The sequence below is a fragment of the Rhynchophorus ferrugineus genome, unplaced genomic scaffold (assembly GCF_030347505.1).
Source record: "Rhynchophorus ferrugineus isolate W39M unplaced genomic scaffold, kcgeb_rfMv2 rfM3, whole genome shotgun sequence".
Taxonomy (NCBI): domain Eukaryota; kingdom Metazoa; phylum Arthropoda; class Insecta; order Coleoptera; family Curculionidae; genus Rhynchophorus; species Rhynchophorus ferrugineus.
In genome coordinates, this window is record NW_027472582.1 from 25,847,424 (window position 1) to 25,871,805 (window position 24,382).

The window sequence follows — 24,382 nt, forward strand, 5'->3', positions numbered from 1 at the left end:
AGTTTTCACGTTTCAATTAGAATATGTTTCTTATTTTATTAATATATATAATATATATTATAATAAACTCCATATTCTATTAAATTCATATTTTTTAACCATAAATATGATTTTAAGGAGCCTCAAATGTCATTACACAAAATGGAAAATATTTTACTAATTAAAATATACTGTTAATGTAATCAGAGCTTAAAATTAAATTACATTTTTCAATAACTGAGTGGTTAAACAATACAACAAAATATATTTAGAATTAATTAGTTATCAGGATTATGTGTCATGTAAAACAAAAATAATTAAAATTAAAGGTTAAATATTACCATTCACTATAATTTAATAGCTAATTTTCCATAATAAAATTATATGAAATTGAAAGAAATATTTAAGTCACATTGATAATTCATATGAATATTTTTACTTATTTTTTAAAAACATATTACCTAACGAAGATAAAAAATATATGGCGTTTGAATTAGAATATTTTTGTTACTGTATTAATAACATTATATAGAAAAATGCCATAATAATGTGTACTTTAATAATAAGCACAATATTTTAATAAATTAGCGATTTTAAATATATATAAAAAATGAACTAAATTGAAAAAAAAATAAAAATTAATTTATAAAAAAATGCCATAATAACATGTAAATAAATAATAAACCTCGTGTTCTAGTAAATTCATATTTTTTAACCAAAAATATTATTTTACTATTTTGACCCGTATTTTCAATTAATTCAATAGTTAAAAATTTAGAATATTTCTGACAACTGGCAGAAAAGTTGTTTATAAGATGTTATGAGAAATATATAAAATAAAATAAAAACAACTAAATTTAAAAAAGGAACAAATGAAAATTAATTTATAGAATAATGCCATAGTAACGTAAATAAATAATAAACCTCATGTTCTAATAAATTCATATTTTTTAACCATAAATATAATTTTACTATTTTAGCCCTTATTTTAAATTAATTTAGTAATTTAGAATATTTTTGATAACAGGCAGAAAAGTTATTTATGAGATGTTTAAATATATAAAATTAAATAAACACAACGAAATTAAAATAGGGACAAATTAAAAGCTCATTAACGACGAAAGATCCTCGTAAATATTCACCTGTTGCATCACTTTCTAAATATCTAAGTTTATCGGAACGATATTCCAAACGAGCAAAGTACTTTAAGTGTATTTCTGAGCCTGGCGGTATGGCGATCCATCGGCTCTTCGGATCCCACACCCACCCCCAGCCTCATCGTTGCCAAGCTCCTCGTATACGTACGTGCATACGGGCCGAAAGTCCGGGTCTTGAAAAAGTGTTACGAGAAGTCAAAAAGTCGTCCTCTTTTTCAGGGGGGTCAACCACCCCACCGTTCGAACGTGCACGTGTATCCCCATTTTCTCGGTCGCGGACCAAACGGGCACTGAGCGCAACCCGATCGGCGCACGCCCACAGTTACTACGCTGGCCAACTGCTTAAGCCCTCGATGTCGAAGCTAAAATCTAGTCGGCCAAATGTGGGGAAATCTCGCCCGCACGTCCGCTACACCCAACAAATAGCTGAACGTCTAGACATCCACGATATTCAAGGTTAGCCGCGACTTTGGTGGTGGTGGTATTCTCAGCACGGTCTGCGCGGGGCACGATCGAGTTCTATTTAGTTACTTGGAGGGTGTGCACCACTTCACTTTACTCTGCAACCCTTTTTTCCTTCGTCCGCACCCCGATCAGTCACGACGACAGGTTTACAGTAGCAGTGTCTGCGATTAATCGAACGTTTTTCTTGAAAGTGAACAGTTTCGGACGGTGTTGTGTCGATCTACATGTGCTTAAATAAACAAATGTGAAGTACGTCGTCGACGCCGGCATACAACACAATCAGCTTACTGGGAATTTACAAGGACAAATTGTTGCGTAAGTGTTTTGAGATTTTGCGCGTACACCCTTACTCCTCGCGCATGACATCACTGTCTAAAATTTCGACCACAAATACAATCTGAATTTTCTTTTTTTTTAAGCACACTAGGTTTCCGCTTTGTACATTAACCGATTATAAATTATAATAAACAATCATCCTAGTCAAACACATATATATAATTAATATACACAACATATTATTTAATTCAAAACATTATTTATAACTGAAAATTCTGAGAAAAAAATAAAGCCAACTAAAAAAAAATAGCACCAAAACTAATAATAACGGTGATTTCAATCATAATAACCCATCCGACAGTATCGCAAGGGAAAATCGCCTGAGATTGTGCGCTAAAACGCATTTCAAAAAGACCTCGCGGTTCTTGTACCCCGAACTACCCCGATAAGTTCCGAACATCGGATTGCCAGGGACGAAGCGGAGAAACATTTGCTGACATGGCGGCGTAGCAGTGTTGTGCTTTAGTTTATCCTGTTCGGGGGGATTCAACCCTTTTGTTTTTTTTAATACAGTGTGTCAACGTGAAACAAGGTAAACAAATTGTGTTTTCTTATATTTTCGTTCGGATCGTGTGCGATTTCGGCAACATTCGGCTACGTGTGACGTCGAGAGCTGAATCGCGTTCCTGCTACTAGGGTCGACGACTCGATTTACCCCGCTTTCCAATCAATATATTTGTAATAATCAATATTTAAACCCTCATCGGATGCCCGCAGGATGTTTGACGCCACCCACATTATAATTTTCCGTCGTCACGCAACAAATTACGTGTTGTTTAGCGTTGAAATTAGTTAATTTAAGACGAAGGGTTGCGCAAACCAAGTTTTCATCCGTTGTAGGCGGGGTGCTGCTTCGGTAAGTGAATACATTTAAATATGGCGCAGGACTACGTTTCTCCTGCGAGGGTATTCGAATTATCCATCGACTATGTTGATTGGAACAAAATATTTAGCGTAGGTTTATATTTTTCGTAATTTTAGGTTAGAATAGTAGATGTTATGATGTAATCAATCAGCTTTTTATGAAGGAATTAATTTTATTATGTAGTTTGTTCTATAATGAAACACCTGTAGGAATAAGAGAAGCGATAATTTGATTTTTCCTATAAGATTTTCCATTTCAACTGTTCGTGTTTAAAGTCACATAAAGTATTTACGGGAAATGTGCCCATCCTTACCTTGATTTTGTTAATTAACATCAAACACGTTTTTTGTAGCGACGGTCGTAAATTTAATTTGTTTTGATTATATGAAACTGACATTCAAAAAATTCAAAGCTAACCGACCCGCGCAGCTCCTAAAAGGCGGATATGTTCCTGCGCATGATCCTGCTAGCTTTATAATTAGATATTTAAATAATTTTATAGGAAGGGAGCTCAAGTTAACATCATTTTCGTAGGTATCAATGTTCAGATTAATATTTTAAACAGTTTCTACACCAAATTAAAAAAATATTATTAATTTTGATATTTAATATGTTATTCTTTCAAACTTCATTTCAATCAATGCATTTAATGTGTCATTTCATCAAGGATGTTAGTTCTATACGAGAAAAGGGATGACGGTCGAGTATATTATTAGAAAAAACATTTCCATTGATAGATATCCTGGCACACTGCAGCATATCATATAAACTCTATTTGCTGTTATTTGTATTTGGAATGGTGAACTTGCTTCTGCGCTTACCGACTTTATTTAAATTTTATAGCCATTTTTTTTTTTTAATTTAACATATTCATTTAATAGTTTTAACTTTCCTTAAAAATATTTTTTCAATTATATATTCAGTTATCTTGCGCATTTATGTATGACAAAATAGATCTTCCTGTTTAATTACCGAACATACTCTAATGAGAAATATGTTGTTGTGAAAAAAAGTTTGTGAATGCCAAAAGGGGAATTTCGGTTCTCTTAAAATAAATTGGATCGATGATATATATGTTGTATTGGGATGGTATTTGGTGATTTTTTGGGCTTTACATTTTTGTTCGCATAGTAATTAACAGTTAATTACAACTACTTCCAGTTTTTTTGCGTATGCTGTTTTGTCTATCTCAACAATAATATGGGTTTTAATTTGCTATCACGTCAAATATATTGAAAATAATTCTTTCATTAGACCATATAATAAATTTTAAACTGGCGTCTGACAAATTACACATGACTTACCTGTAACCTAACCTATATACATACAATAGATATCAAGTATTACTCTTGTAGTACTTAATCCATTACAAATATATCAATAAACAAATTATATAATTGAGAACAAAATATTATTGATAAGTCGCAGCTATTTGTAGAGCTATTAAATTTGAAAGCAATAACACTTATTTTCGTAGTTATGTCATTTTGAAAGTTGTGTATTTTCAATAAATAATCAGCGTCATATACCAACACCCCTTTCTCTCGATTTCACGCCAAATTGGGCTTGAAATGAGTACTGTCATCCACTTCATAGTACTGGCTGGCCTCAGGTTATTTTTGTAAACGTATGGCTCTGAATATTAACTAATACCAACTAGTAAAATTTCGAACCACCTTTAATGTATTTTATTTGATTTTTTGACCTCGAACATTACATTGAATAATTGACCACAAACAATGTATGCTAACTATGGTATTTAATGTAAAGCCAGTATTATAATATTTTAATGGTACGCTTCTTTTATTTGCTTTGTAGTTTTAATGGTGGACATTGAATTAAGTCCAATTATCCAATATTATCAATAATTTTGTAATAGTCCAAATTGATGATGAAGATGAAATAATGTTACATTCAAATATTGTGGTTTTTGTTATCAAAATTGTATTTTTATTTATTTCAATGTCGAATAAATGGAAGTTTGTTACCATGATAAAAAACTTACATTCACAATAATTTTATAAGTGGTTTCCGATGAACTTTTATTATTTACATTTCGGAATTGATGTCGTAATTCTTATCTGAAACGAACATACTGTACTTTAAAAAACCTGTGATCGATATACTTAGGTAATATTTTTTGGCAAATAAAATAATCTGTAGTAACTCGTACATTTTTTAAAATATAATAAAACGTTTAACAACATAACAGGATTGAAGTACCAAAATCAACTCATTTCACAGTCATTAAATTATAGTTTGTCTTTATTTCTGCTTGAAAATGTTTTTCATTTTATTGGAAGGCATCTAGATGGCCGACTAGAATAAAAATTGAAGGATATTCCAATAAATTTCTTATTTTAACGTGTGTTAAACACTTTGGAAAAGAAAAATATAGTTTTAAGAAAATAAGTATTTAGAAAACTATTGTAATTACTTGACCATGTGTTGTTACTGTAGTAATAAACATATCTCAATTTCAAAGTCCAAATGCTATTTTAAAGGCATAAGGTAAATAAGAACAAGCGCATTCGCCATAATATTTCGATAATATACATTTTATTATCCAGTAATGCTCAATGTAACAGGTCAATATAAAATATTAACGTTAATATTACACGTTAAAACCATATATCTTTTGCGGTTTTATCTCGGTTAAATTTTTCATATATTAAAACGTTTTAATATACGATAACGAATATCTGAAATCATTTAATAATCATACTAAGAATTTCATGGAAAATGGATGCGCCCTTCCAAACTAATTCTGGAATTGTCTAAAATTCTCATTCTAAAATTTCAATTCAAATTTACACTCTAAGTAGTAGTAATTTATTTATATTCATGCAATTATCTTCATAGCCGTTACCTATTAACAAAATGTAATTAATGAAATAAATTATTATTGTTAATAAATAAATAACTAACTTTTTTTTGTTTACAGCAGTGCAACCTCAAACAAGCAAAATTCCGCCTGACCCGCCCATGTCTGGTTTGTCCTACCGCTATCCACCTCAATATAATCAACCAGTGCCAGCGGCAACTGCCCCACACAATATGTCAACGCAACGTTTTTGTTTGCGGTGGAATAATCATCAATCCAATCTTCTTACTGTTTTTGATCAATTACTTCACGACGAAAGTTTCGTGGACGTAACATTAGCAGTTGAAGGACAATTTTTGCGAGCCCACAAAATGGTTTTATCAGCTTGTAGTCCATATTTTCAAACGTTGTTTATGAATCATCCTGAAAAACACCCCATTGTTATTCTGAAGGATGTTCTATATAGTGATATGAGGAGTCTGTTAGACTTTATGTATCGTGGAGAGGTTAGTGTTGATCAGGACCGGTTGACACACTTTTTACGAGTAGCGGAAAGTCTAAGAATCAAGGGATTGACCGAAGTCAATGAGGAAAAATGTGATAATATTGCATCCTCGCTCAGCCAGCAAAATGCCAGCAATATACCCAATTTGCAGAGAATTCAACAAAACAAGCGAATCGCTGGAAGTTTCAACATGCTGGGAAATTACCTGATGCAGCCGAAAAGAAAAAGAGGTAGGCCTAGAAGGTTGTCGGGCAATTCTAATGGGGACGAATCGGAAGCCAAGGACTCTATAGTCCAGGGTAGTCCGGAAATGCTGGAAGTTAAAATGGGTATGGATGGTTTTACAGGGAACAACTCCGACGGTAGTACCAGTAAAGAGGACGAGGAGAACGGGAAAGTCAAAGACGAATCGGACGAGCCAGTAGCAGGAACTTCACAAGAAAACTTCAATAACACAGGGAACTCGGAGGATGCCCAACCTGGTAAGTCATATTGTATGAAATATATATTTTAAAAACAAGTTCATTGAGACTGTATATTATAAACATTTATTTTATATATAATACATTATATATATCATTAGGTATATTATGAATAAGGTATTTAAAAAATATGCCAGTGCCTCATTCAAATTTACTTCTCTAAGAAAATAATAATCTAGTCGGTGTAGATCGTTTCAATTTTGTATATTTCATCTTACTCTAAAAGTCTAGAATAATCTTATGCCGCACAATTCACTCCACTTTCTATTGGCATCATAAAAGTTTGTCAATAAGGTATCGTCATTTGTAATCTCGGGATAATTTTAACATGTGTTTTTTTTAATTTTTTATATGTAGTGAAGGGAAAAGCTATAGTGCTGTTTAGTGAAATTTTAAAAGTGCATCAGATTTTTAAAGAGGTGAGTTTGTTTATTATTAAATAAAAAAGGGAAGAGTGTAAGGAATGAGCCATGTTTCTAAATTTTTATATATTATTAATCCATGTATCCTGTATATATTTATTTCCTAAGCGGCCCATTCCCTATAGCTTTTCCCTTAACTAATACTGTGTTATGTCAAGTTAAAATTTGGTGGTGGTATTTTTTAAATCCCCTTTGCCGTTGATGATTTATGTTGAGCATGATTACGTTTCGAGCTTTTTAATAAATTATTCAATTTGAAATGTTTTAACGGCTACAAAACCATTATGAAATTATAAGTTCATGTAATATTAATAAATACCATTATTATGTGTTTTTATTTCTGGTTAATTCATTCTTATTCATATTACTATGTTTACATTAAACTATTATTTTAAATATTTATAATTTCATTGTCATTATAAGCTTTTTAAAATAATATATATTTTCGTAAAATCATATCGTTATTTTATATGCTGTATTAATGTATATTAATATTATGTTTTAATTATTATTATTTATACATCTGTTTTTTACAGGACATAATGAAGCCACCACTATGACCCAAAATAATAATGTCCAATGCATTAATTTTAACTCTTCATTGCACCAAGAATACGACCTACCATATCACGATAGGCTTGAAACAAAATCAGATATCAAAGCTATAAGTGTATCTGAAGATACAGTTTCCGATGAAGATAATACTAGTGAATTACAGAAGTCTGACGAAATAGCCACTCCAAATAGTTCTGCTAATAATGGAATTATTGGTGAGGCCGAAAATCCTTCTAAGAAAAAAAAGCTCGTTGATATTGACGAGTTTATGAACTACGAAGTAATTTTTGATGATCCTCAATATGATGGGCCAGTCTGTCGTTATTTAAACTATTCAGAGAAAATTTGCGATCCAGAGAAGTCAGCTCGTGATTTTTGCGTTCGAGAAAAAGACAATCGTTTTAGATGTACCGTGTGCGATAGAGCCTACACGCACATTAGTAATTTTTGCAGACACTATATGACATCGCATAAAATGGACGTAAAAATGTACACATGTCCTTTGTGTTGCAAAGAATTTACCAGAAAGGATAATATGCTCACCCATATTAAAATAATACATAAGCAAAATGCCCAATAAGTGCCTATTTTCTATTAGAAGACTTACTAGGTTATAAGTTGTTTTTCTCAAAGATCCAAATATTTTTATTCTATATTTTTCTACATTGTGATCTATGCATATTTAATATTAGTACATTTTTTGGGAATTATATATTTACATTTATTTTAATGTTGATGATTAATTACATTAGTTAAAAATTATAAACCTTATGAAATCATATTTATAGCAAAGTTAACTAAACTTTATTATAGACAATTTAAAATAATGTATATGGTTACTATTTATATCTAGAATTATTTAATGAGGTTTTCAGACCATTTCTCATACTATTGACACGTGATATTTTAATCAGATACTTTTTGCTAAAATATTTATGTAGCTTTTAATCATCCAAGTAACTTTACTAAGTGCCTTTGATATGTGATTACGCAATAACTTGGAAACTTGAGACTGTCTTTAATCTTGTGCAAACAGCTAAAGCAAATAGAATGCTAACCTTCAGGGTAGGGTTTGTTAAGTGTTCATTTATGCAGATTTGTGTTGGTCTTAGTACTTACTAAGAAATATATATTTTAATTTCAAACAGGACCTTAAAATATGATATATATTATATATTTATTATGATTTGTAAATACTTATTCAATTCTTACAAATTACAATTTATATATTTCCACTGTTTTTTTGTTCTTGTGTACTAATTTTTTTATTTTAGTATCTTAACATTTTGATGGCATTGAACACACTACTATATTCCAAAGATTTTTTAACTGGCTTATTGTGTTTACTTACTTCCTTATCATTAATCTTTCTTGTATGTGAATTACTGTGAACTTATATTATGTAATCGTTATTAGTTGATAGATACGTCTACAGAAAATATTTAATCTTCCAGTCTTATTTAATTAAAATATGATAATGTCAAATGACTATATATTTTCATAGATAATACGCGTAAGAAAAATATTATAGAAGGAAATCTTGCCAAAACAAACGAACGTAATTGGAAAGGTAATTAGTTGCTAGTTTTTTTAAATGTTATCTTTCAGTTGTTTTTCTTCTAGATTAATTATATTAGATTATTTATTTAATATTATTTCTTAGTTACCTTTTTATATTGGAATATTATTAGTTTAAATATATTCTTAGTTGTTTTTATGTTTTGTGGAAATAAAGCTGGTTTATTAGTATCGTTAATTTTTTTATTTTTTAGAACCTTCATTATTTTAATAATTTTAATTTGTGCATATAAATCATTGGTTTAATTTAATTATTTGTTTGTGTTCTTTTGTTATTTTTTCTGGTTATATTTTTATTTTAATTTATTTTTTCCCTTAGATGTACAACATATGACCCAACAGCAACTTTTAACACCGAAAGTCGAGGTAACGGAAAATTTTGAAAATAATTCAGATCAGCCAAGCAATAATCCTACACCGGAATCCAGCCGAATAAGTACCCCGGATAGTGTTCTAAACAATAATAATAACATGAGTACACCATCAACGAGCACGAATTCGATGAATGCGCCTACAAACAAACCACCTGTCAAGCGACGAATGAGACGTCGGGCTACGTCACAAAGTCAAGATCCTGCGGAACAATTGACAGAAATGTCTGTACGGGGATTAAATCTATTTCGTTATGCATCTATAAATGAGGGTATATATCAATGCACCGAGTGCGCTAAGGTTGACGTAACAAAGACTTTTAAAAACAAGTACAGCTTTCAAAGGCACGCCTTTTTGTATCATGAGGGTCAACAGCGGAAGGTGTTCCCATGTCCTGTGTGTCAAAAAGAATTCTCCAGACCTGATAAGATGAAGAATCACATGAAAACGGTACACGACTGTTTTATGCCCAAGGATGTCGTTAATGATGTATATCCACCTATGAGTTTTTATCCAGCAATCTAGATTTCCAAACGTTGAATAAAATTCAAACTGGTGCTATTTAATCTGTAGCTTGCCAAGGAACAGATACTATATAAAATTACGCACACCAAAAGATGCTAAATAAGCACGAGGGAAAATAGTTAAATTGTTCCTTGCATACAGAATTACATTATTTTAAAACTGCTTTGGACATACTTAATACTGCATTAATTTATCGTTTAAAACTAGATAAAAAAAAGTACAACTGTAGAACTAAGTTATTAAAAATGTGATCCAAGCCAAGCTTGGTTAAAAATTAATGAACCTTATAAAGGTTTATCCACGTAGTTAAGTTATTTTCTGGATCTTTTAATCCTGCTAAGCAGTGGTTCAAATCGCCAAACTAACGTACTATTAGGTAGATAAGGTAAATATATTGTTTCATTTTATGTCAAATAATAATTATGACAGGTCATTTCAATAAGTTAACCTTTAAATCTGAAAAGATTTTGCGTTTATCAAATATTTTAATTGTTATTTCTTTTATATACCAATGAAGTAAACTGTCGGCAATAAAATACGTAAATTTTGCAATATATTGAGGACTAGCTATAATTATTAAATATAAAAAGCGATCATTACATTCTTAATGTATTTTCGATATAGTTTTATGGATCAAGTAAAACAGTGCTTCTTAAAAGTATTTCATATGCCAGTATAAGTCATTGACTTTTATTTGACAGAAAATGGCCTTTTTCAGATGAATGGGTGTTTTGCAAATATATATATATAAATATATAGTATTAGTTATGTAGTATAGTGTTCATAGACGTTTAAAGTACGACTGCACAGACTCTAGACAATAACATTAATAAGCTACTTGTTTGAAGTGCTGCATAAAACACAGACATCATATTATATTATTTATATATTTTAAGTGGTGTTAAAATCTTTAATTTAGGTGTTGGGAAAAATATGATCTATTCTGTTTTGTAGAGCCTTTCTAAGTAAATGTTATTTATTTTTATTTGCTCTGAGCTTTGTTTTCTGTTGATTAATTATATCTTATATTTTTAAGCTCTTGACAATTATATTTTATTTTTACTTGCACAAGTTCATTAGAAAATTTGTTTAGTTCAAGGCCACATCTTTATTCTATTTTATACAATTTACGAATTGAATTACTTTGTAATTTACTAATACCATGTATATTTTATGCTTCCAGATTAAATTTGCTTTTTCATTATTAAATTTAATTAAAGTTACACATTGATAACTATTTTTATACCTATTTTTTACATCACCCTTTTCAATGTGCCTTGATGTGCCTGTTCAAAGTCAACTTTATAATAACTGTGCGAGCTGTACAAAATGTTTTCAAAAATAGATTGTTAGTTTTTTTGATATATAAATATATATATAGTACGTATATAAAAATTTAATATGTATTAAATGAACTCTGGCAATAGTTTAGAATCACTATGTGATAGTTTTATTTTTGTTTTAATTTTTGTTTAACGTTTTGTTAGGCCTTGGCCAGTTTTTTTGTCAAAGTTCTTCCAAAGGGGTTACGATTAGTTTTAATAAAAATCCGATTGTAACCTTTTCTTTTTTTAGAAAGCTTAAGGATAAACTTGATAAGTGCAATTAATATAGAAGTTTATTTACTAATGTTATTAGGTTAAGGGTTGCAGGACAAAATATATTTTTGGCAAATTTAGAATTTGCTAGTTTTGTTACTAAAAATATACATTAAAATTTAACACTAAATTTGAAATATATTTATATAAACATTATATTGTATTATTACATAAATGTATTTTATAAAATGTTTTTGATTTTGATTTAAATATACTATTCTGGGTACCAGATGGCTATCAAATATTCAAAATTGTTACCCTGCGTTATAAATTATTTTTGATTTGAGAAATTATATTAAATTCCATTTTATCGTCTCGATATAGCACAATTCTAAATAAAGCAGCAAAAAACGATCGTAACAGTTTACACGGAATATCGCGATTTGTGTTTTGTGATCACTTTAAATAATTTTTATAATCTGATGTACACTAGAAATTTAATATATATTTTTATGCTTTAATTAATTATTACTATCTTTATATATAGATATATATAATAGAAGAAAAACTGAATGAAATGGTGCAACATGTGTATTATAATCTTCTTGTATACCTTTACAAAGTTTATGTTAGGTTTAAAAATATAATAAAGACTCGTGTAATGTATTGTCCTTTATTAATAAATCTACCTCTAATAATAACAGTATTGTATTTCATTTATACCTGTATATATATAACATGCATATATATTTGTAATTTATGTTTTAATTAATATTACTTTTTAATTGCTAATTTTTTCCTTGTATTATGTCTTGCATAGAAGATTACTTGGATTATTCACAGGAAAATAATCAAAATCATACAAACCTTCCAGCTTCAGTTACAGTCAATATTGAACATCCACCACAAAAACAAGAAACAGTTATTATATCTACCGAAGAAGCAAGAAATATGATGCATCTAGAACAAGTAAAAGGTATCTGTCAAATTTGATATATTTAATAAAGCGTAACAAATAGTGTGTATACATTTCTAGTTGAACCTACGGATCCTGTGACGGATAATTGTGACAAATCTGACGTTGCATTGGTTCATATTCCAATAGAACCAGAAGTAAATACTGGAGTACATTTTTTAACTGATGATGAATCATCCAAAAGTGAGGACAGTTATGAAAAGAAAAAAGCTGAATTTTTGGAATATCTACCTCAGGCTGATGGTGAGTCTATATTTTACATTTATAAGGTTTTAAATGCATAGTATTTTACTCACAACTTATATTATAGAAATTAAAAAAAGTAAAGAGAATATCGTAATTTCAAACATCCATGTTTTTTACTTACTTTTTTATTAACTTTTTAAATTAATATTTCATTATTTGATTTTAATAAATAAATATATAAACTATCATATGTCCCGTCAAAATAATTTCTGTTGAATACAGTTGCTTCCTTTTTCAAAATTAAACAAAAAAAAAATTAACCAAAAGTTTTATAATAGTATGAACAAATGTCTGGCCATTTGCCATTTATTGTTTTTATTTTTTCGATTATTCTCTATCTAAATATATTAGTGTTACGTGTTGCTATTCGGTTTTGTGTTACTATTGGAGTACCAAAATGAGTTTTCTTACTAAGGATGCGTTCAAATGTATCTTCGAATTGAATCTTCTTGTAGGTACTTGCTTGGACAAGCTTCACAGTTTAAATAGTTGATAAATCAGTTTAATTTAAAAGCAATTTATGAAGACATTGATTTAGGATTATCGAGAGATATTTTATTTGATCTTTGGAACAAGCATCTGTCATGGTACGTGATAATTTTCATGTTTTAATTACCACTTATAAATCGATCTAACTGAAATCAACCTCCATCATCACTATCGATGCTAATTATATTTTATTAAACAAACGTAAAATTAAACTTTAAACAAGATAGTTTTTTATTAGAAAAACGACAGAAATAATTAACTTTTTAAACTAAATCAAATGTGGATTAATGTTTTAAGCATATAATAATTTCAAAATATTTTAGGTAGTGTCGTATGTAAACGCTGTGGGGAAGTTCTAGCTTCCAGAACACATTGGTATAGGCATAAATACAAAGTTCATGTCAATAATTTTGCTAATCCGTCTCCTTTATTCAAATGTGAACATTGTAATGTTTTTTTCAAAAGTCGAAAAGGTTATATGGGCCATTATTCTACAAGGCATTCAGAACCAGAAGTTGTTGAAGAACAAGTACAGGTATGTATTAAAATAATATTTTCATGGTACATTTTTTAGAGATCTATTATCTTTTACTTATGAGGAAATCTACCTAAAAGTTTTTAATAACTTTAATTTAAACATGCATACCTTATTTTGTGATCTCAGATTTATTCAGATATATTTTGTTGTTCTTTATTCATGTCTTAATTTTACACTGACTTTTCCCTTTAATTGGCAGTTGGGTTAGAGTTCCTCTTTGGTTCATAGGTTGCCACAATTTTGGATTTTAATCATAGTTTATCAACCTCTCATCACTAGAATTTTAGTTCAAAAGTCTAAAAGAACGGTAGTTTTCGGTAGTTTATTTTTCACTTACCATAAATGAAAATTATAGCGTTTCATTGAAAGTGATTTAGGTAGAAAATATAAAAAGGTTTTTATACTGTTTGTGTTTTATTCCTAAGATCTTACTTAATGAATATTTAAAATTTTCTTAACCTTCAAATGATATTTAAAAGTTTAATTTTCTACACAGATTAAAGAGGAACCCCTAGAAACTACTCATATTTGCAATTTATCGACAAACTCAAATTCCGTTGTGAAGAAAAAATCAGACAAATCTATGGATTGGGAAGAGCAGCGAATAAAAGAAGAAAAGTTAGTTGCTGATATTATAGACCGAGTGAGGCGAGAATGTGAAGCTCAAGGAGCAGCGGTTACCAGGAGAGGTTACAGTCGAAGAACGACGTCAGTAATGAATTCTCAGGCGTGTTAATTTAGATAATATTGACGGAGAGAAAAAATATTGTACAACACATATCTTTTGAGACTTTTTTATATAAAAATATATGCTAATATCATGGGGTTTCTAACATTATATTTACTTTTTTGCATAACTATTGTTCGAATTTTACAATTTATTTAATGCCTTTTATAAGGCAATGTAAATAATGTAAGTAATATTTCATGATATCATTTCTATAATTCTAGAACATTATATTTTGATTAATATATTTTTCTCTCCGGTCATTTTAATAATTCCTATAGGTTTCTATAGTATTACTGCATGTGTCAAATTGAAGGTGCCAAATTTTATGAAATATTTGTGAATAATGTAAAAAATATTTTCTAATGATATATTGTTTCAATATTTCTCATGTACTTCCATTAGAATTATAATAGGGTGAAAGTACTAGTTATGCATAAAGGGTAGATGTGCAATTGTAACATTATTTCTTAATGTTAATTTTAAATCGAAAATCGAATCGATCGAAAAGATTACATTTTAATAATTTTGTTATGTCAATTATAGTAAATTTTCTTTAGATATTTTATTATGGATATTTAAATGGATGAAAGTTGATTTTTATTAATTTAAATTTACTTAATATTTTAATAACCTTACATTTAAGAATAAATATAATTTGGTTAATGTTTGATATAATTTCTGCTGACTGAAGTTAGTACTCTCGATGTTAGATGCTACTGTACAAATACAATTTCAAAATGAAACTAAAAGTTGAACTATTTATTCAACTGTTATTATATAATTTTACCAAAGAAATTTAGATATTTTCTCTAATGTCATTTTAAAGTGAGAGTCACATGAGTGGGCTATTTTTTATATACATTTAGAAAACGAAATTTGTAAACGGCAAGCTTATTCAAAATTTAACGATTTGTTAATTTAAGTTTTTTAATTATCTAATTTTTTTAATATTTTGTTAAAATTCTGTATCTTCCAGAAATAGATCGAGTAATTATAATTAATTATCTTATATTTATCTTATATAAATGTGATAAAAAAAATATACACATTTCATTTTATTAATTTTTTATAGTGGGTTGTGTTGAATTACCTGACATTTTATTGTTTAACATATATTTTTAATTGGTTTTCAATATAATTTTAGCAATTGTAATGTTAATATTAAACGTGCCAAAATATTTTTGCTCAAATTTAGTTGATAACTTTAAGAAATCATTTGCTCAGATATTGTTTCTAACCATTTTTATGGACAAAGAAAACATTGTTCGTCTTCTAAATTTTATAAAAATATTGATTGAATATTGACTCATTTAGTAATATAAGTTGTTTTTATTAATTTATTTTTATATTTTAAAATTGTAAACTAAAATTTGCAATACAATAAATAACACATTTATATAATTATGGTTATTATTATTTAGGATATAAGCGTATGTTTAAATTAATATTTGAAATATGTTTAATCATTATTCTGGGAACATTTTTATTTTATGAGATCTTTAATGAACTGTATATCAGTAACTAATGAGTTCCAGTTAAAATGTATAATCAGTAATAGTTATGTTGATTATACAAGATTATATATTATATTCCTACTCTCTTAAACTTTATATGTGCCAAATTTCGTCCTAGCATAAACTGTAGTTTTATTTTGTACATACATAATGCATATTAAAGGTACAGAACATTCCATAATGTAGAAAATTACTGATGACAAATAAATGTTTGTCTAAAAAATTGAAGTCTGAAAAGTGATATTGTCTAAGAAGTTAATGTACAATGCATGAATTATTTAGTTAACTTGATCTAAATTAGTTTTGTTTTGTATGAGTTTTATTATAACTGATCTTGTAAATACTTACATGAGTTGTGTTGTTATTTATTATATATAGGAGTTTTTGGACAAATCTGTTTATTTAATATATCATATATTATATTTTAATCAGTTCCCTTAATAATGAATGCCATTATACCTTATAGTACCATACCACATTATATGTCAATAATATTAGTATAATAATGGTACTGTAAAGAAAATATTTACAGGTTTGTCCCAATTTAAATGTCAGTGATATCAAAGTAATTATTTCTTCAATAAAATATTGAAAATATGATGTATTTTTTATTATAAATTGGAATTGGTGGGGAAAGTGATTTTACAAACATATCAATTAGTAATTCATTACTTGTATGTAATTATCATGTATTGAAATATATATTATATAGAATATAAGCGCCTAAAAAGAATTAGATAAAAATACAAAAATTATTTTGAAATATATTTTTTTTATAACATCTTTATTAGATAAGCTTAGTACAACCTTAATTTACAATTCATTTATTACTACTTTTCATTTGTACTTGGATTAATTCACACATTAAGTGTGAGAAAATACATCAAAATGTATTCCTTAATTATAAAATTATAATAACTTATAGCTATAGATTACTCTAAAGGTATACACTTTATATAAGTTGGTATGGTTTGGTTCGCTTCAATCTCCTGACATCCTGCGCGCTGTCCAGCAGTTGTATTGCTTCCACGTTAGTATGATTTAGTAATCTTTCGTGTTTCAAATCCATTTGATTTCCAGGTCATCGTGCAATTCTTCGTTGGTTACGTAGCGATAGGCATTGGTAATCAATCGAAGAACCTTGTTTTGACAGCATTGTATGACTAGTTCATTTGAATATTTAGTGCAGCCCTATATTTGCACCGCATACGTCCAAATTGGCTTTATAATTGTTTTATAGATCAACCTACCCTATCAACCCCTTAATTTTAGATCAAGTTAAGAGTATCTTCCGATTAACCAGTATAGTCGTTTTATTTTGGCTCTAATGTGTTTTGCTTTTAGTCTAACATAATATTTCCAATTTAATCTACCGTCAAGATGGATTCCAAGGTATTTAGCTGATTTGGCTTGAGGAATCGGGCATCCATTGAGTGGTATAATTAAGTTTTTATTAATGCAAAATTAACGTGGACAGATTTGAAGCTATTAAGTTGAATTTTCCAATCCGTCCATTTGTAGATTTTGTTGACTGTCACTTGTACTTTTTCTATTGCCCTAGGTAGAGATATATCGTTTGCCATAGTAATTGTGTCGTCAGCAAAGGTTCCAAGTAGTGTTTCTTTTGTTGTTGGAATGTCAGCAGTGTAGAGCAGATATAGCAGAGGTTCTAAGACGCTACCTTGTGGAACTCCAGCCGAAATAGTTTTAAATGTGGAGAACGCCATTTCGTGCGATACTCTAAATTTCCTTCCGAAAAGATATGACTCCAGCAATTGAAAATAGTTACGCGGTAACAATATGCTTTGATATTGCAGATAGTTGCGAAATAGGCCTGTAAGATTTGACTTGTTCTGTAGGTTTGTCAGGTTTTTGAAATATGTATATAATTTAATATAATTTTATTTAACTGTATTAACTTTAAATTTTTTTTTTGGTTTGTTTAATAAATTACATTCTGTAAGTCAGTATGAGCAAAACATGCCAACAAATTTGATGACAAAAATTTCTCATACTTTCTCATACATTATGACAAAAATTTGAAAAATTGTGAAGAAAATTTTAAATATTCATATGGTGCATTTCACACTAAATAAATATTAAATCATTCGTGTATATACAATAATTAGATAATAAGGTATTGTTTTAATTATCACATAATTTTCTTAAAGTACCTATTGGGCATTAGGGATTTTAAATGAGTATTGCAATCTATTTATAATTGAATTTATTTTAACGTTTTTTATTCTATCTATTTACATTCCAGTCGCGCAATAATTACAGAAACAAAATTTGAGAAAATATATTGTAGAGCAGAAATAATTATTAACTATATTACAAAAGAGACGCCTACAAAAATGCACATTAGATTATTGAAACTCCATAGTTTCAAAATATTTATATTTTTTTCTCAAATTTTGGTAGATTCATTTATGTAAGATATTTTATGAGATTAATATTTACATTATAATTACAGTTATATCAATTTACTTCACCAAATTAACAGTTAACTGTTTAAATAGAAATTTAAAATAATTATATTTGGGAATAAGTAAAAGAATGACAAATAATATTGAAGAAAACAAGCCTTTGTAAAAAATGCTTGTATGTTACCTTATAAAGATTATTAATTACATTAAAATTTTAATTAGATTCTCTGATTTTATTAAAAAAAAAAATATATATTTTCTATAGAAATTAGGATACATGTAATTATTATTATAGATATTTTATATTTATAATATTAATAATGATATAAATTAATTATGCAATGAAATCTAATTTTTCCTGGTTTATGTTAAAACATTGGAAAATGGAATAAAAATATATTTAAAGTACATTTTTAAATTGAGTTGATATAATTGAAATTACATTAATTTCGTTTATTATATACAATTCAATGGACTGTTTTATAATACAGTGACACATATAAAATGATATATACATTAATTTCTAACAAATGTGTTTTATTCTTACTATAATCTGTATTCATTATCAAAGTTAAGTGAAATGACGTGGCGTTTTAATTAATAGTTTTACTGCTAAATTTGATAATATACAAAACGAGAACATTTATAAATATATGCATCGTTATTTTGTCACTATAACTAACAGGACCCTGGAGACGCAACAATTATTCTTGTAGACCTAATAATTATCTATCATAAGAAATTAAATGAATACAGTTATAGGAAATGCATACATTTATATAATTAATATGCAAGATTTACTACTTATCAAACCACCAAGTGATGAGTATATAGTAAGATTATTTAAAATATTAGTTTAAAATTAAGATAAATAGTAATTTTGTAATATTATTGTTGAAAATTTCTTGACTATTTGGCGAAGGTATTTTTCGAGTTTTAAATAGTTTAATTCTTATGTAATTTATTTTAATATCTATGCATTTCCTTGGATTTTAATATAACTATAATAAAAAGGTCTTGGTCTGTGTATAACGGACATCACAACGCGATAGTGTTTATCTAAAAATTATATTCACATAATTTAGGTTTAATTCATTTATTTACTTATTTTAAACTATACATTCATTTCTTGACCTAATGTTGCTATTTGCATATGTGCTTAGTATATATGTGTGCATGTAATGTTTAGATTCCATGTTGTTGAGATACTTTTCACTTTTTATTATTATTTTCATTTTAACTTGTATTAATTGAAGCATTTTGATATAAAATGCAGTACACAGGGTATTATATAATTTTTTTTAATAGGTTTATTTTATTAACAGTTATTTTAAAACTAATTTATAAATATGCAATTAGTTTTAATTTATAATTAATTTTTATTCAACTGATTATACATTTTTGTTTATTTGAAAATAATTTTGTTAGAAAAAATTATAAAAAAGGGGATTTGAATTTTTACAGTATTCTGGTTTTGCAGCACACATTTAAAAGTTGTCGATTTTCTAAAATGATATGGGGCGTAAATCGACGGCAATTACTTCTGATTACATATGAAAATAGCAGCTCTAGAATTCACCGTGTGACAATCGTGTTATAAGTTCGATAAAAAAAGACGATTAGAAAAACTTTACAAGTTCAGCAATACCGCGCACTAAAAACAACACTGAGAGTTCCAGGATTAGTTCAGTTTGAGCAACAGCGATCGCAAATCACAAATAAACATCTTGTTGTCACACCCTCAGTTCCTCCATGTTAGTGTTCTGTTTCGCGTTCATCTGTGTGTTCTTTTTGGTAAGCGTACCGGTGTTTATTAACTGTATGCTATGCGTTGATAGCAACGGTTGGTTTTCTTGAACGCCTCGCGAGCTCAACGTGTTTACGTTGGATTTACCCAGTTTCGGTGGAGGTGGAGCGTGCCTGGGAAGCGTAGCGTTATTCTGAGGCAAATCCGCAAATTCCGGAGGTGGAAGCTGATGGTGAGAATGATGATGACCTAATATAGTGGCCGAATCACCTTTGACGCCGATTATGCTGGATTCTAGGTCGCCACAGATATTGTTGGGCATCTGGCCGTTTTCGTTTCTTTTTTTAGGCGGGTGACTACCGTTTTCGTTCATACGTGTTTTGTCTCTTTGATAATAGACGCCAGCGAATATTAAAACGTTTAGTATTAATAGAGAACAACCGATTGCTATAGTTACACTTAAGGCAGTAGAATACGCGGCGAAACCATCTTCGACAGGATGTTGCGTTGTACTTAAACCACCTAGAAATAAAAAATAATTATTATTAGTCAAAATTACAGCATTCAAAGACTCCATTAATAATATGGTTCAACAGAAAATATAAAATTTAAGCCGATCTAGATTGAGTAGATGTAAACCTTATTGGAATTATAGGACTATATAGAATAATCAACTATATATCAAAACAAAAATATGGTTCTCATGAACACTGATTTTACCAATTTCTATGGAAAAAGAGATTCACAGAGTAATGGACAGAAAACTCAATTGGGGTCTGGAGAAATGTTTTGCTTTGCCCAACATCCAGATAAATATAATATCGGTCATCCAAGTAATGTGATTGGTCAATTTATTTCTCCATTATAGGCTGTAAGAGAAACATTTTGCTGTAAAGGCAATTGATTGGTTCTTTGATAAATTTTGGCATATGTCAGCTCTGACGTCACGTGTAGTTGATTTAATTAAATAAAATTTTCCTTATCTCTAAACGTTATAAAAATATAAACGCGCTATGCTTTACGTCAGGCATACTGAAAATGACACTCCAAATGAATAAACAATAATCGCACAGTAGAAACAAAGTGAACCATTCAGATCCCCCCACGGATCTTAGCATAGCGATTAAAGCAAGTAATAAGTTAAACGTAGCGACATCTAGATATTGGACGTCGCGAAACATTTCCAAAAAATTTCATATAAAGTTAATTCTCTATTTTTCTTTGAAGAGACTAATAATCAATGAAAGATAATTAAGCAAGACAGTTGTCAGTTTGACATTAGATTGTGTCAGCTGAAATCCGTGCGGTGTCTAAGAAATTGTAACAATATTTAATACAATCTTTGAAATCAGTAGTATAATTATGCCTAATGTCTTAAATATATGACTTGTCTCGATACAAGAGCCAGTATAGAAAAGAGGAAGAAAAGTTAATAGAGGGCGGTGTGACTTGTATCGAGTAGGTATAAATTACCAGGGATCAAAATAAAGTTTTTCTTTTGTTCCAAGGCCATAAGTGGTGTATTAATTCCGTCCCGTCCCAAATCATAAGTGATTCGTAAAACGTAATGGGCCCAGAATTCTCGGTGTAAATGAGAAGTAGTAGGGTGACGACGGAGAGTGCAGGGGAATGGAGATTAGGTAAAGTTTTTAGTTCGGTATAGTATATATATATAATTATATATACACGAAGGAAAGTGGAAGTAATAAGATGGCTGTATGCAACACACGGAAATTTATTTCGGCGCACTAGAGCACTCAAAGATCAATGACCATCAGAAGGAACACCAGAAAACTAGAAACATGTGATCTTGAGTTATCAGTAAGAAGGAAGGGAACATTGTAATCAATGTAGTAAATAGTAATGGAGTAACTAAGAGTTTGGAAAATTAATCATGTGTATAATATATAAGGATCAGTGAAGCACGAGTAAACTAGTAACAACTGGATCCAAAGTGAAAGAAAAATGAAATTGACGCTCGATCATATTATAAATGGAAAAATAGATCTAGATATTTATGTCAGGAAATCTGAGGATTTAATTCTGAAACAAGATGCTATAAATTAAATTGAGCATTGTATGGACTGAGAAATTCACCTAAAGGTTGGAACACAAAATGAGGACACGAAGAACAAATAGTGGACTTAATAGACAGTTTTTATGAAGTTAAACAGTTTATTGGAATAGAAAAAGCAGCGATAGAAGAGATTAAGATTCATCAAAAACACATAATTTAACGACTGCTTGAGGAATTCTATGTAGAAGGTTGTTGAACCAATTGAAATTAATATTAACACCAGCAAAAGTGGAGAAATAATTTACAGTTATAATTTAAAGGATATAAGTTTTGTTAGCTACAAGATCGCATCTAAAAAGATCAATTTGGTACGCCAATGGAAGTCAACTTCAATATGGATAATAGTGAAGAAATAATTAAAGATATACCGTTATAAAGATAAACAAATATAAGACGTGCATGGAAAATTCCATAGAAGAATCTTGAGTAAACCGATGCAGACAGTTTTGTAAGAGGAAGAAGAAAACAAGAATGTGAGTGATGATGAAGAAAGCATTCAAAAGCAGATAACAGACAGTGATGACGAACCTGATGAAAATGAATCTACCTTGTCTAAATTGGAAGAAATGGATCAAGGACCTGATTATTTAGCTTTATCCCAAGACGAAGAAGAAAGCCCTAAGCAAAAATATTTAAGATATGATAAAGACGAACAGCACTTAGACAGTTCTGGGTTATATTAAAAATATTCTGATTTCGAATTGGAAATGGAGTGATAATGAATCTGATAGTAATGGAAATAATAAATATATTAGGATTTGATTGAAGGAAACTGTGAAGAATGTTAAAAGAAAAGAAAAAACAAAAATGAACACCCATTAATAATTTATTTGGAGTTGAGAGATCAAGAACAGAAGAAAGCTCATAAAGCAGAATAATGTTAGTTAATAGTTGAGTTGAAAGTAATAGATGAAGGTGATAAAGTTAGAAAACTGAAGAAGAAAGTGAGAAAACAAAATTAACCAAATTGAGTACAATATTAGAAGCAGAAAATGGGGATAGTGGTGATCATTTAGTTATGATATCTCAGTGATACCAGAAGACCATGGAGTAATATAAGGCAGAAGTGGACTTGAAGGAACAAGTTAAGAAGACTGCAGTGGTGAACAATTAGTATGATACCTCAGTGACTTGAAGGAGCAACTTATGAAGACTGGTATGGTAACCAACTAGGAAGTTTTAATGGATTTATACCATTTGATAAAAGCAACTCAGAGGCATGGAAGAAATTAATTCGAAGAGAAATACATGTGTACGTTTTGGCAGCCCAAGAACAAACTATATAATCGATATTAAATTGGACAGTATTTTGGCGACTATTTCTATGATTGTTCAAATTTTTTTTGTTCAAAGAGAGAACTGTTTTTTTAGGTAGAAAATTGACTATTACTTTTGTTTATCAAATAATTGTGTAGAATTATTTGATGAAATTATTAATTAAAATTAAATTCTGGCTATCTAAAAATAGAATAGTTCTAAGTTAAAACAAATTTGTATGTACAATGTAATAGGTTTGTTCTGGCAATTTAAATGTAGTTTTGTAATTTTTGTTTACAATCTTAATTAGGTTAAGTTATTTAGTACATTTAAATTGAAAGGGAGTGTTAAATATATGACTTGTCTCGATACAAGAGCCAGTATAGAAAAAAGGAAGAAAAGTTAATAGAGGGCGCTGTGACTTGTATCGACTGGGTATAAATTACCAGGGATCAAAATAAAGTTTCTCTTTTGTTCCAAGGCCATATGTGGTGTACTAATTCCGTCACGTCCCAAATTATAAGTGATTCGTAAAATAATGCTGGGGTTGTCATGTGTAGATCTAGTTCTCATTACCAGTCAGAATAGACCATTGAAATCTTTTCTTTTATATCTGGCAAGTAACGAAATCGCGATATTGAAACTGTTCGAAATTTTATTTTCAGTCTATTCATGTGATAGTTTTTCTTTTCTTCTTTTTGGATCTTTCCCATCGCATGTAAACACATGTTTGGAATCAGTTGATTCAACCGCTAAGCTATTCGAAAGTTCAATGA

The 24,382-nt window shown here is 29.1% G+C and overlaps 2 protein-coding genes across 16 annotated transcripts in view; one reads left to right on the forward strand and one right to left on the reverse strand.

The window, feature by feature from the left end:
• Positions 1-1,181: 1,181 nt before the first annotated feature.
• Positions 1,182-14,713, forward strand: Ttk (tramtrack). 15 transcript variants are annotated; one of them, XM_076398787.1, is made up of 7 exons: positions 1,651-1,916; positions 5,747-6,613; positions 9,326-9,328; positions 12,424-12,579; positions 12,640-12,822; positions 13,638-13,849; positions 14,349-14,713. In XM_076398787.1, exons 2-7 carry the CDS (start codon positions 5,788-5,790, stop codon positions 14,586-14,588), a joined length of 1,620 nt encoding a protein of 539 aa, XP_076254902.1. In that variant the 5' UTR covers positions 1,651-1,916; positions 5,747-5,787; the 3' UTR covers positions 14,589-14,713. The 15 variants fall into 15 exon arrangements, with proteins under 15 accessions (XP_076254894.1, XP_076254899.1, XP_076254889.1 ...); XM_076398784.1 differs by lacking the exons at positions 12,424-12,579; positions 12,640-12,822; positions 13,638-13,849; positions 14,349-14,713 and having other exon boundaries at positions 1,630-1,916; positions 5,747-6,361; positions 6,479-6,613; positions 7,572-9,341; XM_076398786.1 differs by lacking the exons at positions 12,424-12,579; positions 12,640-12,822; positions 13,638-13,849; positions 14,349-14,713 and having other exon boundaries at positions 1,662-1,916; positions 5,750-6,361; positions 6,479-6,613; positions 7,572-9,341.
• Positions 14,714-19,742: 5,029 nt separating this feature from the next.
• The window catches only part of Nlg3 (Neuroligin 3), a 781,379-nt gene continuing 776,739 nt past the window's right edge, over positions 19,743-24,382 (reverse strand). The window contains exon 10 of the mRNA XM_076398792.1: positions 19,743-20,794. Coding sequence (XP_076254907.1) covers positions 20,259-20,794 — 536 coding nt within the window. The 3' untranslated portion in view covers positions 19,743-20,258. The remainder of the gene's footprint in view (positions 20,795-24,382) is intronic.